This window comes from Mastigoproctus giganteus, chromosome 2 (genome assembly GCF_048544385.1).
Source record: "Mastigoproctus giganteus isolate SK-2022 chromosome 2, ASM4854438v1, whole genome shotgun sequence".
Lineage (NCBI taxonomy): Eukaryota > Metazoa > Arthropoda > Arachnida > Uropygi > Thelyphonidae > Mastigoproctus > Mastigoproctus giganteus.
In genome coordinates, this window is record NC_143576.1 from 37910532 (window position 1) to 37925924 (window position 15393).

Below are 15393 nucleotides of genomic sequence, written 5' to 3' on the forward strand. Positions count from 1 at the left end.
GAGTGGACTGATTCCTTCAAAAGCTGCACTGAATCTTGTTCAAATGGTCATTTGCCTCAAGGTAATATATAAGGTGTGCATTCACCTTGTTTTCCAAAACTGGTCACAGCAATAAGATAATAGTTTTTAGGAATTTTGGGGTCCTTTCCTGACTTTGGGAATGCGAGAATGATTGCCCTATGCCAAGAATCGGGAAACTGATCCTCTAAATAAATTTGGATGTAGATGTATCAACAGCTCTAGAGAGTGAGATGGAAAGTGTTTTATCATCTCATACTAAATATCATCTGGTTCTGCAGCACTCTCTTTTGAGGTAGCAAGTGCAATGGTTAATTCTACTCGACTAAAAGGCAGGTTATAAGACTCGGCTTTGCTTGAAGAAGGGTTGAGTTTTTGTTTCCCGACTTTCTTCTTTAAAACTAGGAACTCTGCAGAGTATGAGGTTTCAGCAGATATGCTGGAGAATACTTGTGTGCATTTACCCTTCATTTTCCCCCAGACGACTTTGGCAGTAGTCATAAACTTGACCCAGCATTTGTTTCGGCTCTGTCAGCATATAAATCATGCTTTGGCAAGGGCACGTTTAAAGGCTATAAGATTTTCAGTGGTGGAGTAATGTCGGAATTTTCCCCATGCCCAATTTTGTAACTTCCTTGCTTCTTTACACTCTTGATTCGACCATAGCTTTGGAAAACGTGGAAATTAGGAGGATTTTTTTGGAAATGCAATTGCTGCTGCATGGCTAATACGCTCTGTAACATACTTCACTGCTTCATCAATTGATTCCTGTTGAATTTATACAGGATCAAATTCCATAAGCCATGAGTATGTACTCCAGTCTGTTTGATTATACTTCCACCATGGAATTCTTAAATGGATGAAAAAGTTGTCCATCCACTATGGTAGATATTATGGGGAAGTGATCGCTTCCATAAGGATTCTGTTCCACTTCCCAGGAAAGCATAGATAGTAGAGGTGAGCAGATGGAGAGATCAATGGCAGAGAAAGTATGGGTAGGCATATGGAAATTGACGTTGATTACCAAATTTAGTAAAAAAAGGCGTTATTGTAGTGCACATGATCAACAACAATATGACCTCTTTCATTAGTTTCTGTGCTACCCCACAGGGTACTATGTCCATTAAAGTCTCCGAGAAGTAAGTGGAGAGGGCAACTGCATAATAAGATCATCAAGATCTGCCTGAGAAATATTTGTCACAGGAAGCAAATATATAGAACATACTGTGAGAAAATATCCCATTGCTAAGTGAATGGCTACTGCTTCTAAGTTGGTATTCAGCTGAACACGTGAGAAAGGGGGTATGACTGCCCACGAGGATTACGACTCCTCCATGGGCCATCCCCTCCCCATTTCTGTCTTATGGATAGCAGTAAAATTTCACAAGATGGGGTCATCACTTGCCTTTCGGAATGTTTCATGCAGACAAAAGCAAACAGGTTTGTATTTGCGCATTAGCATTTTGACATCCTCTATATTTCATCAGAATCCACAAAAACTCTATTGCAATAATTTAGCCATTATTACTTATTATTAGCCATATGGTACAAGAAAGTCTAAGGCTTATGCTGCACCAGCCAAAAAAAAATTTCTCAGTTACCCTGAGAGAGAGAGAGTTTGTTATTTGGTTTTTAGGAGCATTAGCAACTAAGGTTATATTACTACGGGGATATGCGGTGGTCATTCCCTGACCTTTCCGCATCCTCCATATTTGGTGGTCACAGGCTCGAACCCCAGTCTAATCAAGCGTGTGCTACACACTGCTGCTCCTGCCCACCTGGCTACGGAGGTGCCGAGAGAGATAGGAGAGCAAGGGTAAGAAGTAGAAGGGAATCACGAAGATGGAGAAGAATGATGATATTCAGCTCAGGACCCTGGGTGTGCCAAGCCCATACTCACCAAATGTAAGCTACTTGGAGTTAGTGGAACCGCTTGCTGGCTTCCGAAGTGATGCGGGTTTTGATGGGCGCACTCTGGATTTTACTCTGCCTTTAGGAAATTGAGGGCGCCCAATATCCATTTCTTCTTCAGGATGAAGATTCAGAATAGATTCTTCCAAACTTTCCTTTCTTCATTTATCTCCATTATCTCCTGTACCTCACTAATAACAGGCTGGGTTTTAGTTGGAGGTGGTTTTTCTTTAGATGCTACTTCCTTGGTTGGTATTAGGATGTGAGTAGCGACTGCTTTATCTTGCTGTGCTTGTGTTGTAAAAAAATCACATGGCGAGACTGAAATATCAGTTTTCATTGAAATAGAAACCTTCCTCAGAACTGTACATAAGATTTCCCATTATTTACTGATGTTACCTGTTTCTTTACTTCTGCATATAGGATGTTTTGTTCCATCTTGATTTTTTTAATTTGTTTTTCCTCTTTCCATCTTTGGCATGCTCTTGAATATGTAGGGTGTTCACCGCCACAATTCAAGCATGCTGGTTTCAAGGCAGAACATTCCTTTATGTCATGTTCCTTACCTCCACAGTGGACACAAGCAGGTGATCCATGACATGCCATCTGAGAGTGGCCATATTTTTTGCATCTGAAATATCGTAGCAGGTTTGGAATGTACAACCTTACAGGACAGTTCAGATAAACAGCCTTGATGGAAGCAGGCTGATTAGGAGTGTTAAATGTAAGGAAAAGAATCCTAGTTGGAACTAGTTTTCCCTCCTTATGCATAAATATCCTCTTAACGGCTGTCACTCCTTGATCTCTCAGTTCGGTGCATATCTCCTCTTCAGATGCTTCAAGGAGATCCCACTCAGCAATTACACCATGTGATGTATTCAATGTCCTGTTCAGTGATACCTTAATTGGAATGCCCCCAAAAGATGTTACTTGGAGAAGCAATTCTGAATGTCGCACTGAGGAAGTTTCTACTAAAAGGTCACCCAATCTAAGTCATTTTACCAACTTTGTGGACCCTGCCAGCCCTTCAAGATCCTTCTGAATGAAGAAGGGCAACATTTTACCTATTTCTTTTTCACCAGTAGAATGTATGATAAGGAATTAAAGTACAGGAGGTGGTGCGGCTTCTGTTCGGTGTTTCTTTTTTGATGTTATATTCTCTTCATCAATTTCAGATAGGGCCCTCGTAGAGGCCCCAGAGGAGTTTGAAAGATTTAAATTACTCATAGGAGTAAATAGAAAGTTTCCAATGCCTTAAGCACCTCACCCACCATGGAGCCCAACAAGGGGATGCCCACTCATGAACTATCAGGTGCTGCATACACAAATGGGATGCCAAGGTCACTTAGGAGCACCATACCCACGTTTCCAATAAGCCTTGATCCCGTCTCAAGACCAAAGGGAGGGAGACTTATTGCAACGCAGTAAGAACCACCCACCAATTGATCCCAGTCAGCCAGTCAGGACCACCCATCTTGTCGATGCAGGAGCCAAAGTGATGTATTAGGGATGGGCCCCTCACCCACCAGGATCCCCTTTCCGAGTTTCCATGGATCGTGGTGCATGGCTGCACACACCGGATTCCAATGATGTAACCCTGGAACCAAGTTGTGGGCATTAGATCCCAGTGAGGCTAATCTGGAAGGCCAGCAGCATCCCTGGGAGGTTCCCACACCACGTACGGGTGCCCACGTTGAGGGGAGTGACAATTATGAAAGCATCTTCGGATTTAAGGGGAGGTGGTTCTTATGTACTGGAGATATGAGAATGTATCCCCAACAACAAAAGGGGGATCAAAAGATGACAGGAATAACTGCAGAACTGTTAGCTTAACTTCTATTCCAGGCAAAAATAATGGAGTCACTGGTTAGAGAATTAATGTAGGATCATCTGGACAGGAGTGCAGTTATACTTAAGTCACAGCAGAGGGCAAACTTGTCTGACCAATATTATTGGATACTATAATGCAGTAACAAAGGAACTGGATACAATACTTAATTTCAGAAATTGATACTACTGCACATAAACACTGCTGTACAAATTGAAGCAGTGTGGCACTAAGGGCAAGTTACTTCTAAGGATAATAAAGGGATGACTGAGTGGGAAAAAACAGAATGGTTTTTCCCACTCAGTGGACTAATGTTACCTGCTCTTTGTGGACTAATGTTACCAGTTTTTTTTATGTGAACCCCAAACACGAGAGGTATTAGAACCTATAGTTCTTAGTACCGTGCTTGGGTTGGAGTTGAATCCCCCCAGGGTTCAGTACCAAACCAAACATTGCACTTTTCTATATTTATTAATATTTATGAAGATATATTAGGCTTAATGTCTAAGTTTGTATATGATACAAAGGTTGACAGGATGGTTAATGACAGTAATCAAAGTATAGTACTACAACAAGACCTAGAAAAATTAGGAAGATGGATTGAGAAATGGCAAATAAAGTTTAACATTGACAAATGCAAGGTATACTGCATATGGGTAACAGTAATCCCAGATTAAAGTACCAACCATGTGGTAATACACTCAACTCATGATTTCACAAGAAAAATTTGTGAAAAATGAAAAATTTGCACTCGAGTTGGTGAAAAATGAAAAAGAACCGGGAGGGGGTAATTGTGAAGTCAGACATTAAATGTTTAACAGTGCAGACAGGCTGACACAACAGCTCATGTGATTTTGTACATGATATACAGGAATTTTGCAATAGTCACACCACATCTTGAGAAATGCATACAGATTTGGAGACCTCATTTTAAGGACATATATTCCTGTTGGAAAGGGTATAGTGAAAGGCAACATTGGTGAGGGGGAACAAAAGGGTGCTCTTACCAAGAAAGGCTTCAGTTCTGCAAATTGCAGAATCTGGAGACTAGACACCTATGACATTATCTAATTGAGGTGTTTAAGGCGTTTAATGTGGTGTTTGAGGTGTTTAATGGAGTGAGCAAACTCAATGCTAACTGGATTCTTCCCCTTGCTCAGACTCTACACGAGGGGATACAAATTCAAATTGACGAAGGATGGTGCCAGAATAGATGTGTGGAAGTTTGCATTTGGCCAGTGGATGGTTGATTGTTGGAAAAAATTGCCATCCGTTGTTGTGGAAGTTGACAGCTTGAATAAATTCAAGGAAGAACTGGACAAACCACTGGAGGGATGGATATGTGAAATGGGAAGGGTGGGGTTTTTTTTTTTTTTTTTTTTCGGCTGATGCCATATAAGATTGCTTTCTTGCACCAATTACCACTACTAATACTAATATTTTTTGCCGGTATAAAAAGCTAAGTAGGTTTCAGAATAACATCCTTAAACATTTCCCATTCAGCATTTTTATTTCTTTTAATTACCATTTTTGCCCGATGAAAGAATTCCTCATAATCCCTCTTGTGAAATCATAATCCCTCTTGTGAAATCATAATCCCTCTTGTGAAAACAAAAACCTCCTTCTTTCCTTTAAAAGCAGTACCTTCTTTAAAAAAGGTCCCAATCAATACACTATGATCTTTGCTTGCCCGTGGTTCCTTCACTTGAAGAGTCTTATTATCATCTTCGGGAACTCTGCAGAAAACCATGTCAAAAATGTTTATTTTCCATGTGCATCTTTAACATGTTAACGTAAGGAGTAGTCAATTGGCATGTTCAGAAATGCCTCAACAGTAAGCAAGTGACCAATCCACAAATTCCTGGAAATCTCTGAAAAATTATTCCCCATAAAAAACACCTGATAATATGATTCATTTTAGTAATCTACTGGATAGGCTTGTCTTTGCATGTACAAATTTTGCATCCTATCAATCAAAATGAAACACCATGTTTCATTTGATTGGGGATGCACATTTCATGATATATGAAATATTTCAGATATTCCTATGATGTCTGAATTTGTTAACTTAACCAGTACCTCACATTCGTGAAATTTATTAACTACACTCTTAGCATCAGTATACAAAGATGCATTATGTTGTTATTATTTGGTTTTTAGGAGCAATAGCAACTAATCCGGGAATATGCGGTGGTCATTTCCTGACCTCTTCGCATCCTCCGTATTTGGTGGTGACGGGCTCGAACCCCGGTCTAATCAAGAAGCGTGTGCTGCACACTGCTGCTCCTTCCCACCTGGCTACGGAGACGCCCCATATTTGGTGGTCACGGGCTCGAACTACTAAGATGCGAGTCTACCATTTCACACTAATGTACGCCATATAACTGCTTACAGCATAGCTATTGACATATGGCTTTCAAAACACTAGAGACTTGTAAGCAGTGTGAAAGCAGAAAATATTGTGGAGAAAAACAGGAGCTTCTTCAAAAATAAGCCTGTAGGACAGGTTATTTTTGGAAAAGGAAATTTTTAAAGAGCACAATTCAAACTTGAAATAAAATTTTATTGACAACTTATGAATTTTATATCAATATACAATTGTAAGATTGTTTACCAGCACAGTATGCTTTAAAACATTAGCTTACCTATGGTTTTTCTGTCTGTGGATTTCTGCTTGAATTGTCTATACAATATCCAGAGGTTATGAGTGCTTCAAGAAAGATACTTCTGCAAACTCTGCTGTTCTTCAGAAATGTATAGTCAAAGTTTTGTTAACAACAATTGTACTAGTGTCTAGCCTTGATTGTCAAGGGCATTTATTTCCAAAATATTTGGAAATAAATGTCCTTGAAATTGTTGAGGATCAACACGAAAAAGCACCTGGGGCAGAGTGAATCTATCCAATTATATTAAGAGAGGCAGCAAAGGAGGTAAGCAAACCCTTAGCCATAATTATAAAAGCATCCTTGGATTTGAGGGAAGTCCTATATCCTGGAAAAGTGAAAATATATTCCCAATTCATAAAGGTTGGATGACAAGACGACATGAGTAATTACAGACCTGTTAGTTCAGCCATCTGTTCCAGGGAAAATAATGGAATTATTCTTTAAAAAAGTAATGTAGGACCACTTGGACAGGCATGCAATTATACTACAATCACAGCATGGATTTATCAAGGGGCAGCCTTATCTAACCAATCTGGCAGGTTACTATGATGCAGTGACAAAGGAACTGGATGCAAAAAATAATTTTGACATCATATACTTAGATTTCGAGAAGGCTTTTGATACTGCTTTATACAAAAAAAAAGTTTCAATACATTTTGGTTTCCATCTGTTGTTGTGGAAGTGGAAGAATTGAATAAATTCAAGAGAGAACTAGACAAATTCTTGGAGGATACAGATGGGTGAAATGGGTTTTTTTAATTTTTTTTTTAACTAATGCTATATATGCTTGCTTTTTTTGCATCACTTTCCATTGCTACTACTAGATAATAATTACTGTAATTCTCCTACAATTCCACTGTGAACGTCAGTGGTATTGAACGGGAATCCCCAGGAACCATACGGACAATAACTACATGTCACTGTGAACCAGCTATATCAAACAGCTTTCACTGAACTTCATAGGCAAGGTGACACGTTCATGCAAACAGTGCATCTGATAGGGAGTGTATATTGCCCAGACAGTGGATATTGTCACTGCAGAATAGTGACAGAACTGTTCTATAGTGCTTAGCACCTTCTGTCACTGTCCTGAAGCCCATGAGCATTGGGAACACAACACCATTTCAAGTACCTTTTCACATTGGTGACCATGATGTTGGGCTTTTGTGCAGCCATCATGCCCAATGTATCAGAGGATATACAGATCCCTACATTTTGTTAAGCACTGAAAGATGTCCTATGGACTCTTGAACCTGCTTTGAGATTTTTAAGGCAGACAATATCTATGAGACATGAACCATCTTTGATGAATGATGTTTGATGAACTATCTTTATTGTTTGATTAACCATCTTTATTGTTTAATTAACCATCTGTATGGTTCATCAAAATATATTCCCAATTCATAAAGGTTGGATGAAAAGGCAACATGAGTAATTACAGACCTGTTAGATGAACCATCTGTATGGTTCATCAAACTCATTCCACAAATTCTTAAGGCCATCCAGAACTCTTTTTGTTGAAGATTGGTCTAATTTGGTTTAGTTTGGGTTTTTCCGGTGCGTCAAAAACTAAGGCTATAATGCGCCAAAACCAGGTTATATAAAATATAACAGTTAAGAATTCAGTGACCTAATGAAATTAGCATTAGCATATGATTCAAAAAAGTTTATACAGATAAAAAAAACTTCCCATTTCACCCATAGCTCCAAATATTTGTGCAGCTCTTTCTTGAATTTATTTAAGCTATCAACTTTCACGACAGATGGAAGTATGTTGAAGCAATCAACCACCTCCTGGCTAAAGGCAAATTTCTGCACAACTATTCTACAACTGTCTTTCCTCAATTTGAATTTATGCCCCCTCAAGTTCATAATCTAAGATATTTTAGGTCACTATATCCAAATGTATAACAATAAGAATATGCAAAAGGGTATAACAAGGTGACTTTTAAATATGACTAAAAAGGTTTAATGATTTTAAATAATTAAAAATGGCTGACGCATGGCTATTGTCGGATAAAATCTGATTGAGTGTATAAGGCTGTCAGATAACTAAAAGAGGGAAAATATAAAAGACATTTGTGTCTTTAATGTGGACACTAATTCCACTCACTAATAAAACATGTCATTTAGTTAAAATTGCACCACAATTCTCGTATTAGCATTAATAGAGGCATATGATGCAAGAAAACAAGTTTATATAGCATCAGCCAAAAAAAAAAAAAAAAATACCCCAAAGATTTCTCGTAATCTGCCTTCGTCTGCCTAACTTCCTTTGTGACTTGGTTAGCACTAGCATTAGTAGAGGCATTTGATGCAAGAAAGCAAGCTTATGCAGCATCAGCCAGAAAAAAAAAAAACCCACTTCCACTTCACCCCTCTGTTTGTTCAAAATACCTGTCCAGCTGAGCCTTAAACTTATTTAGGCTATCAACCTCCACTACAAGGGATGGAAGTCTGTTCCACCAACCAACCACCCGCTGGCTAAAGGCAAATTTCCGCACGTCTATCCTACATCTGTCTTTCCTCAATTTGAATTTATGCCCTCTCAGGTGATTATTCTGAGCTAGAGGAAGAATCCCATCAGCATTGAGCATGCTCAAACCATTCAAGGCTTTGTACACCTCTATCAGATCACCTCGCTATCAGAAAATTATAATTAATATAACAATGTTCTGCTATTGTTTTTTTTTTTTTTTTCCATCCTTACCTTTTACCTGCTATAAGCTCTGTTCATAGAAAAAGATCACTACAGTTGGTTAAAAATTTCAATCATCAAGTTTATGTTCTTTTGTGTGCATCTTGCTATATTAATTTTGAAACATACATGTATTTACTTCCTAATTATGGTTGATCTCAAAAATGACAAAAATATTATTTGTTTTTCTATACATCAATAACGAAAAAAAAAAACCCTTTTTTTTTTATAAACAGACCTCATTGACAAGTCTTTCTGGATTTACATCTACAAGTAAGACAGAAATGCTGGTATCTTGAATAATTAAGGGTGGACTGTGACTAGCTGCAGAAATTACATACAGAACAGGTTGCTGGAATCTATTAAAAAAAATGTATTATATATTATTATGTCAAATCAACAATTCTTATCATTTACATTTTTTCTTCTAATTTTTCACTATACTATACTATAAGGACCAACATGGTAATATTACTAAGAGTTTTAAAAAGAGAAAACACTAAACGATTATATGAAAAATAAAAATTCTAAATCTACATACCATATCAACCTAACAACCTAAAAAGGGAAAAAATGAAACAACTGAAATAAAATAAGGAAGACAAAAAGCAAAATTATTGCATCAACATTTAAACAATGTCTGCTTATATTAATAAATAATTATTTAAGCTACACAAAGGTGGTATCCATACTTTTTACTTATGTTTGTTACTTGCTATCCACTTTGGATCATATAGGGATATCCACTGGCACTTGGATGACGAGTGATATTTTTGCTTCATGGTTTGAAAATGAGTATATACCGTAAGTGAGATGCCACTTGCTTTCTAAAAAACTTGAAGAAAAGGCTATTGGATCACTGCCCTTTGGCTGATGTCCTGAAATCAAAAAGATGGCAAGAACAGAGTCGCATTTCTGCCAAGGGACACATATGCACTAATTCAGCACATGGATCAGGATATTATTTGAGCTTTCAAAGCCTGCTGGTGTTGTGAACTCAGAAATTCAAGTTCTAGAATTTCTGAAAACATTAACATTAAAACACCTTGCACACAATATTGGGTTAGCATGGGAGAAAGTAAGCTCAACAGCAATTGAAAACAGCTGGAAAAAAACATATTGGAAAAGACAAAATCTAAAAATAATCTTTAATTAGCAGCATTTTCAGAACAAAGAGCAGAGGCTACTGGTAACATACTTGGTGGCAGTCTTAGAGCAAATGACCTGGGTACTTGGATTGATGTGGATGTGGAAACTCCAGTTGTGCATTACCTGAGGGAGAAAGAAATTGCAGCCTCTGTGAACAGTGGAAGATAATCAACAAACAGAAGGCTAGAATATAGGGAGTGACTCAAAAGATAATGTGGATGACTCGTGTAAGGAAAAAGCACCAAAAATTAACAGTGTTTGAAAACATTAATGAGGTGATAGCATGGTTAGAATGTAAGAATGATAGTGAACAGCTTCATTTATTGTCTGACCACTATTAAGAATTATATAGTCATCAGTTCGGACAAACTAAATTACACGAATATTTCAGAATGGATGTGTAAAATTTAAGTCCATAACAGCACTGTGTATTAATAGAAAGTAAAGGGAATGATGTAACTTTTAATACTTTGTTTTTTCGTTGCAATACTCATAAAAAATTAGAAAATTAGAAAGTATCTGTTTAAGTGTGTATATATGTTAAAAATACTGGGGGTGGGGGATATGGTTAAAAAAATTTTATTATTATTATAAGGTATTAGAGCGTATAGTACTTAGTACTATGCATAAATTGAAAGATCAGACGACTAAAGATACTTGTTGACATTAAACTCAAATTTCTGTAGATTGTCATTTTCAGGAAAAAGCAGAAGGAATTAAATATGTGTGAATAAAGGTTATTTCAAAAAACAGAAGCTGCAGGGTTAAATGAGGAAGAATAGTTGATTCTGTGAGTTTGAAGTTGGGGAATAAATGGATGCTGAATGGTTGCACCATCCATTTATTCAGATTGGTTTGGTTTGAAAGAAAGTGGGGAAATTACCGATGCCAATTCAGGAAAAGCAGTGCCCATAGAAGTATCTATAGAAAACAGCATGTCTATGAGACAGAGAGTGGAGAGACTTTGTAAAAGACTGGTCATAAATTAACCCGACTGCCCTCATTTGAGAGGAGTCTAGAAGCATGATAGAGGTTGTGGGGACACCACCCCAGAAGTGGTAACAATATTCCTTGGATAGGACAGATCTGAAATTTGTAAAACGTAAGTTGTTTAGAATAAAAGTGTAACACCAAGAATGAGAGAATACCCAGTTATTTATATGCACAGGAAGCAGTATTTATGATGTGCTTATGCCAAGAGAGGTTAGAAGTCAGAGTAATCCTTAATAAAGAAATGTGATCTTGTCTAGAAATATGAGGGTTATAAAAGATAAACATAGGAGAATTAGACTCATTTTTGCAAGAAAGGACTGAGTTTTACAAGGATTAAAATCGACTAAGTTATCTTTGGCCCCATAGCAGAATTACCTTTACTTTAAGAAATTGGTGGAGGGATTTCAAGAAGTTGATGGTGTTTGAGCAGTGCAAGAATTCTCAAACTGGAAGATGGCATGCAGTGTGCTATCATCAGCAAAACTACTGACAAGGTTTTCAAATGAGCGTGAAGTAGGTCATTAATATACAAGAGAGAAAGATCTGAACCCTGGGGAATACCAGCATTAGTGGACAAGTTAAGGGAGCCATCCACCAATCACTTGCCTCAGGAGGTGATGGTAGAAAGTAGTCAGAGGGAAAACTGAATAGATAATTTTAAAAATATTCAGCAATCCATAAGGTGGGATTGCTTATTTAGAAGTCTAGAATTAATACATTTCTCCATTATTTAGAGATAATGCAGGGGAAATTACAATGGGACAATAATTAAATGGGAAGGATTTGTCACTATTTTAGGAACTGGCTGGATATAAGCAAATGAAATAAGAAAATGTAAAAAGGCAAACAGAAGCAAGCGATAGGAGCGAACAAGGGGAGAAGTGCCATCAGTATCCGGAGCATTCTTGGCATTAAGACTGTTCAAACTTCTTCTGACATCCTTTTGACAGAAGGTCAGAGAAGCATTGAGTGAAATGTACCGGGAAAGGTAGGAAGTGATTTTAATGTAAGATCATCAATAGAAGAGTTAAAGCAGAATGCTGGTAGATGGACTTTATCTTTAGCTGAAGAGGCAAAAAAAAAAAATCATGTTTTTCAGGAGTATAGACAAACAAAATTTGCAGACAATAGCAAGAAACCAGAACAGTTGAATAACATTTGGACAAGAAGTAAGTTTTCTACTCTTAGCCTGTTCAAAATTGTAAAGTTTTACAATTAGACAATTGTAAAACTTTACAATTGTTGAAAGCTTTAGTTAGGCAGAAAATGAAACTGGAAATTTGGATACAAGCCAACTACAATATGCAATGGCTAAGGTAAAGAAAGCCAACACGAGAACGACAAGAAACATCGGATAACTTACGTGGAAAATTAGTTTCCCGACACCAGACTCTAACGCTGCTCGCTCGGTAAACAGATGGTAGGTGTTATCGGTCTGGAGCCGAAATCAAGAAAGATATATTAATTGACAGGTAGTCGTGGCAAACGATGAAATGATTGGTGGTGGGTGCAACAGACGACAAGCTACTGTGTAGTCATTGGTTGGCATTATAATGTGTATTTATGAGTAAAGAACAGTGTATAATAGTTTCGTGATGAACGATAAACAGGTAATAGCAGCGCTGAATCTTTTAAAGATGGAAGAAATTTGTAAGGAAAACAAAACATTGGTTCATTTTTTGATGAAAACTAAATAAAAGTTTTGTTCTGTTCATTTTTATGTTCTTCATTATGTTTTTTTCTCATTATTAAAAGCAGATTTTTGAAGTTCATGAGTGTTTTTACTATACTGTTGATTTAGGTTTGGTTACAAACAAAGGAAAAGGTTTCTTTATTTTTCGTTATATTTCGTAACCTGACCTTTTTTTCACCATTAAGGCTCATTTAACAAGAAAATAAAAATACAGTCATAAAAAAATTTATATTTTTATGAATGTATTTCTAAATATAACTGTGATTCTAAAGAAAGAAGGTTAGGCTCCACTTCAGGAGGGGTTCAAGCTCCCATGGGATTCAAGTGGAGGTAACCTGATCTTTTTTCACCATTACGGAAAGCATTCATTAGGGCAAGTTACCATTAGTGCTACTAAACCGATGTTATTGTGGGTTTTGTTCGCGCACCAATCAGCACATCGTTTGCCACACCTACCTGTCAATCAATATATCGTTCTTGACTTTGCTCCAGACCGATAACTCCTACAGTCTGTTTACCGAGCGAGCAGCACTAGAGTGCAGTATCGGGAAACTAATTTTTGCTTAAGTTATCCGACTTTTCTCATCGTTCTTGTGTTGGCTTTCTTTACCTTCGCCTATGCAACATTCTTATCTTGAACAGCCTTAGCCTATTTGAAGAAATAGGCCAGAGACCTATTTGAAGAAATAGGGATTGGAAATATTCATAATAACTGCACAATCCTAAACCAACTGTTGTTAAATAAATAAATAGTGTTGTGTTATATTATTATTATTAGTAGTACTAGCCATATGGTGCAAGGAAGCCTGAGGCTTATACTGCACCAGCCAAAAAACATTTTTGAACTACCCCAAGAGAGAGAGAGAGAGAGAGAGAGAAAGAGAGAGAGAGAGAGAGAGAGAGAGAGAGAGAGAGAGAGAAAGATAGTGAAATAAAAAGGAATCACCAACTGATAAAAAGGTAACTGGTCTGTACAATAAAATATGAAATTTTTAAACTGCAATGGAATAAATTACAATAAACAATGTAGATAAAACACAGGATAATAAAACCGATAAAAGCACTAAAACACCGTAGCTTTAAGAGGCATCCGTCTCCTTTTTGATCAGTGAGGTTTATCATACAGTACATCCTTAAATATCAGCAGGCTCAAGTGTTTCTACAGGAGCATGGGCAGTATTCTCCCCATGTGTACTGGAACCGGAAATGGCTCAGGAGGGTGCCAGGTGGAACCGCTCATCTCATCTAAGAACCACAGCCTCAAAGAGGGGATGAATGCAGATTTCCCTGTCTCTATTAATGGTATTGCTCTCAGAGAAACAAATCTGCAAGCTCTCAAGCTATTTGTGGTCCCAAAATCTATGTGCCTGGTCGACAATAACAGCTGCGTCTGGGGAGATTTGATGGTGATCATCCCAAAAATGTTCTGCCACAGCAGACTCCCCATAATCCATGGTCTTTATCGTGTTCATATGCTCCCCCAGACGATTTTAAACTGATGTTTCGTTTCACCAACATAACATTCCCCACAATCTGGCACCTTATCTCATACCCAACCCCACTTGTACATACCCTTGGTATGGAGTCCTTGACATGTGACACAACTGTGTGCAATCTCCACCCTGGCAGCTGCACACAGCCTGTCTGGCAATCACACAACACCTGAGTTATACACTCAGTTAGGCCAGGATAGTAGGGAATGTATGCGGTGGCAACTGGTATAAACATTCTCTTTGTCTGTGCTCCGCTTCTCAAATATATTTGTCTATGTTTCTCTCTGGAGGTAGCCACATTTTCTGAGATCTGCTGTGACACGTTTAATTTCTTCTTTTCTATCCTCGGAGGTGCTCTGCAATGGGACTCAGCCCTATCCAACAATGCCCTAATAACACTGTTCTTATGATGGTGGTTTTTGCCATATTATAACGTGTGTATTTGCCCTGGCACATGGGTTTCTTGTATATTCACTGATTTTCACCCTAGAGCCTTCCCTATGTACCAACACATCAAGGAAAGGGAGTGTACCCTCTACTTCCACCTCCGAGGTAAACTGAATAAACGGGGAGAAGCTATTGAGGAAACCAAGCACCTCATCCTCTGTCCCCCTCTGAATAACTAAGCTTAGTAACGAATGGGCCTGGAGTACTGGGGTCCATAGTTTAATATACACGTAAGTTAGTTATAAACCAGTTATACAAATATATTTTTATTGCTGGATGATCGGTGGCGTAGAAAGCAGCACACGTCCGCACAACAACAATGACGCATGATTAACGTGCCTCATTCAGCTCGTTGTATTGTATTAATTTTGTATTTAATTTGTCAGTTGACAAAGGGACACGCGTCCCGAAAGCTACTGATTTTTTGTTAATATATTTGTATAACTGGTTTATAACTAACTTACGTGTATATTAACTAAGCTTATCATCGATGCACA

General features: G+C 37.8%; 1 protein-coding gene across 1 annotated transcript in view; it reads right to left on the bottom strand.

Moving 5' to 3' along the window:
* Window positions 1–15393, bottom strand: part of LOC150089271 (spatacsin-like) — a 542060-nt gene that overhangs the window by 465403 nt on the left and 61264 nt on the right. Inside the window, exon 3 of the mRNA XM_090389930.1 lies at window positions 9360–9480. Coding sequence (XP_090246056.1) covers window positions 9360–9480 — 121 coding nt within the window. The remainder of the gene's footprint in view (window positions 1–9359; window positions 9481–15393) is intronic.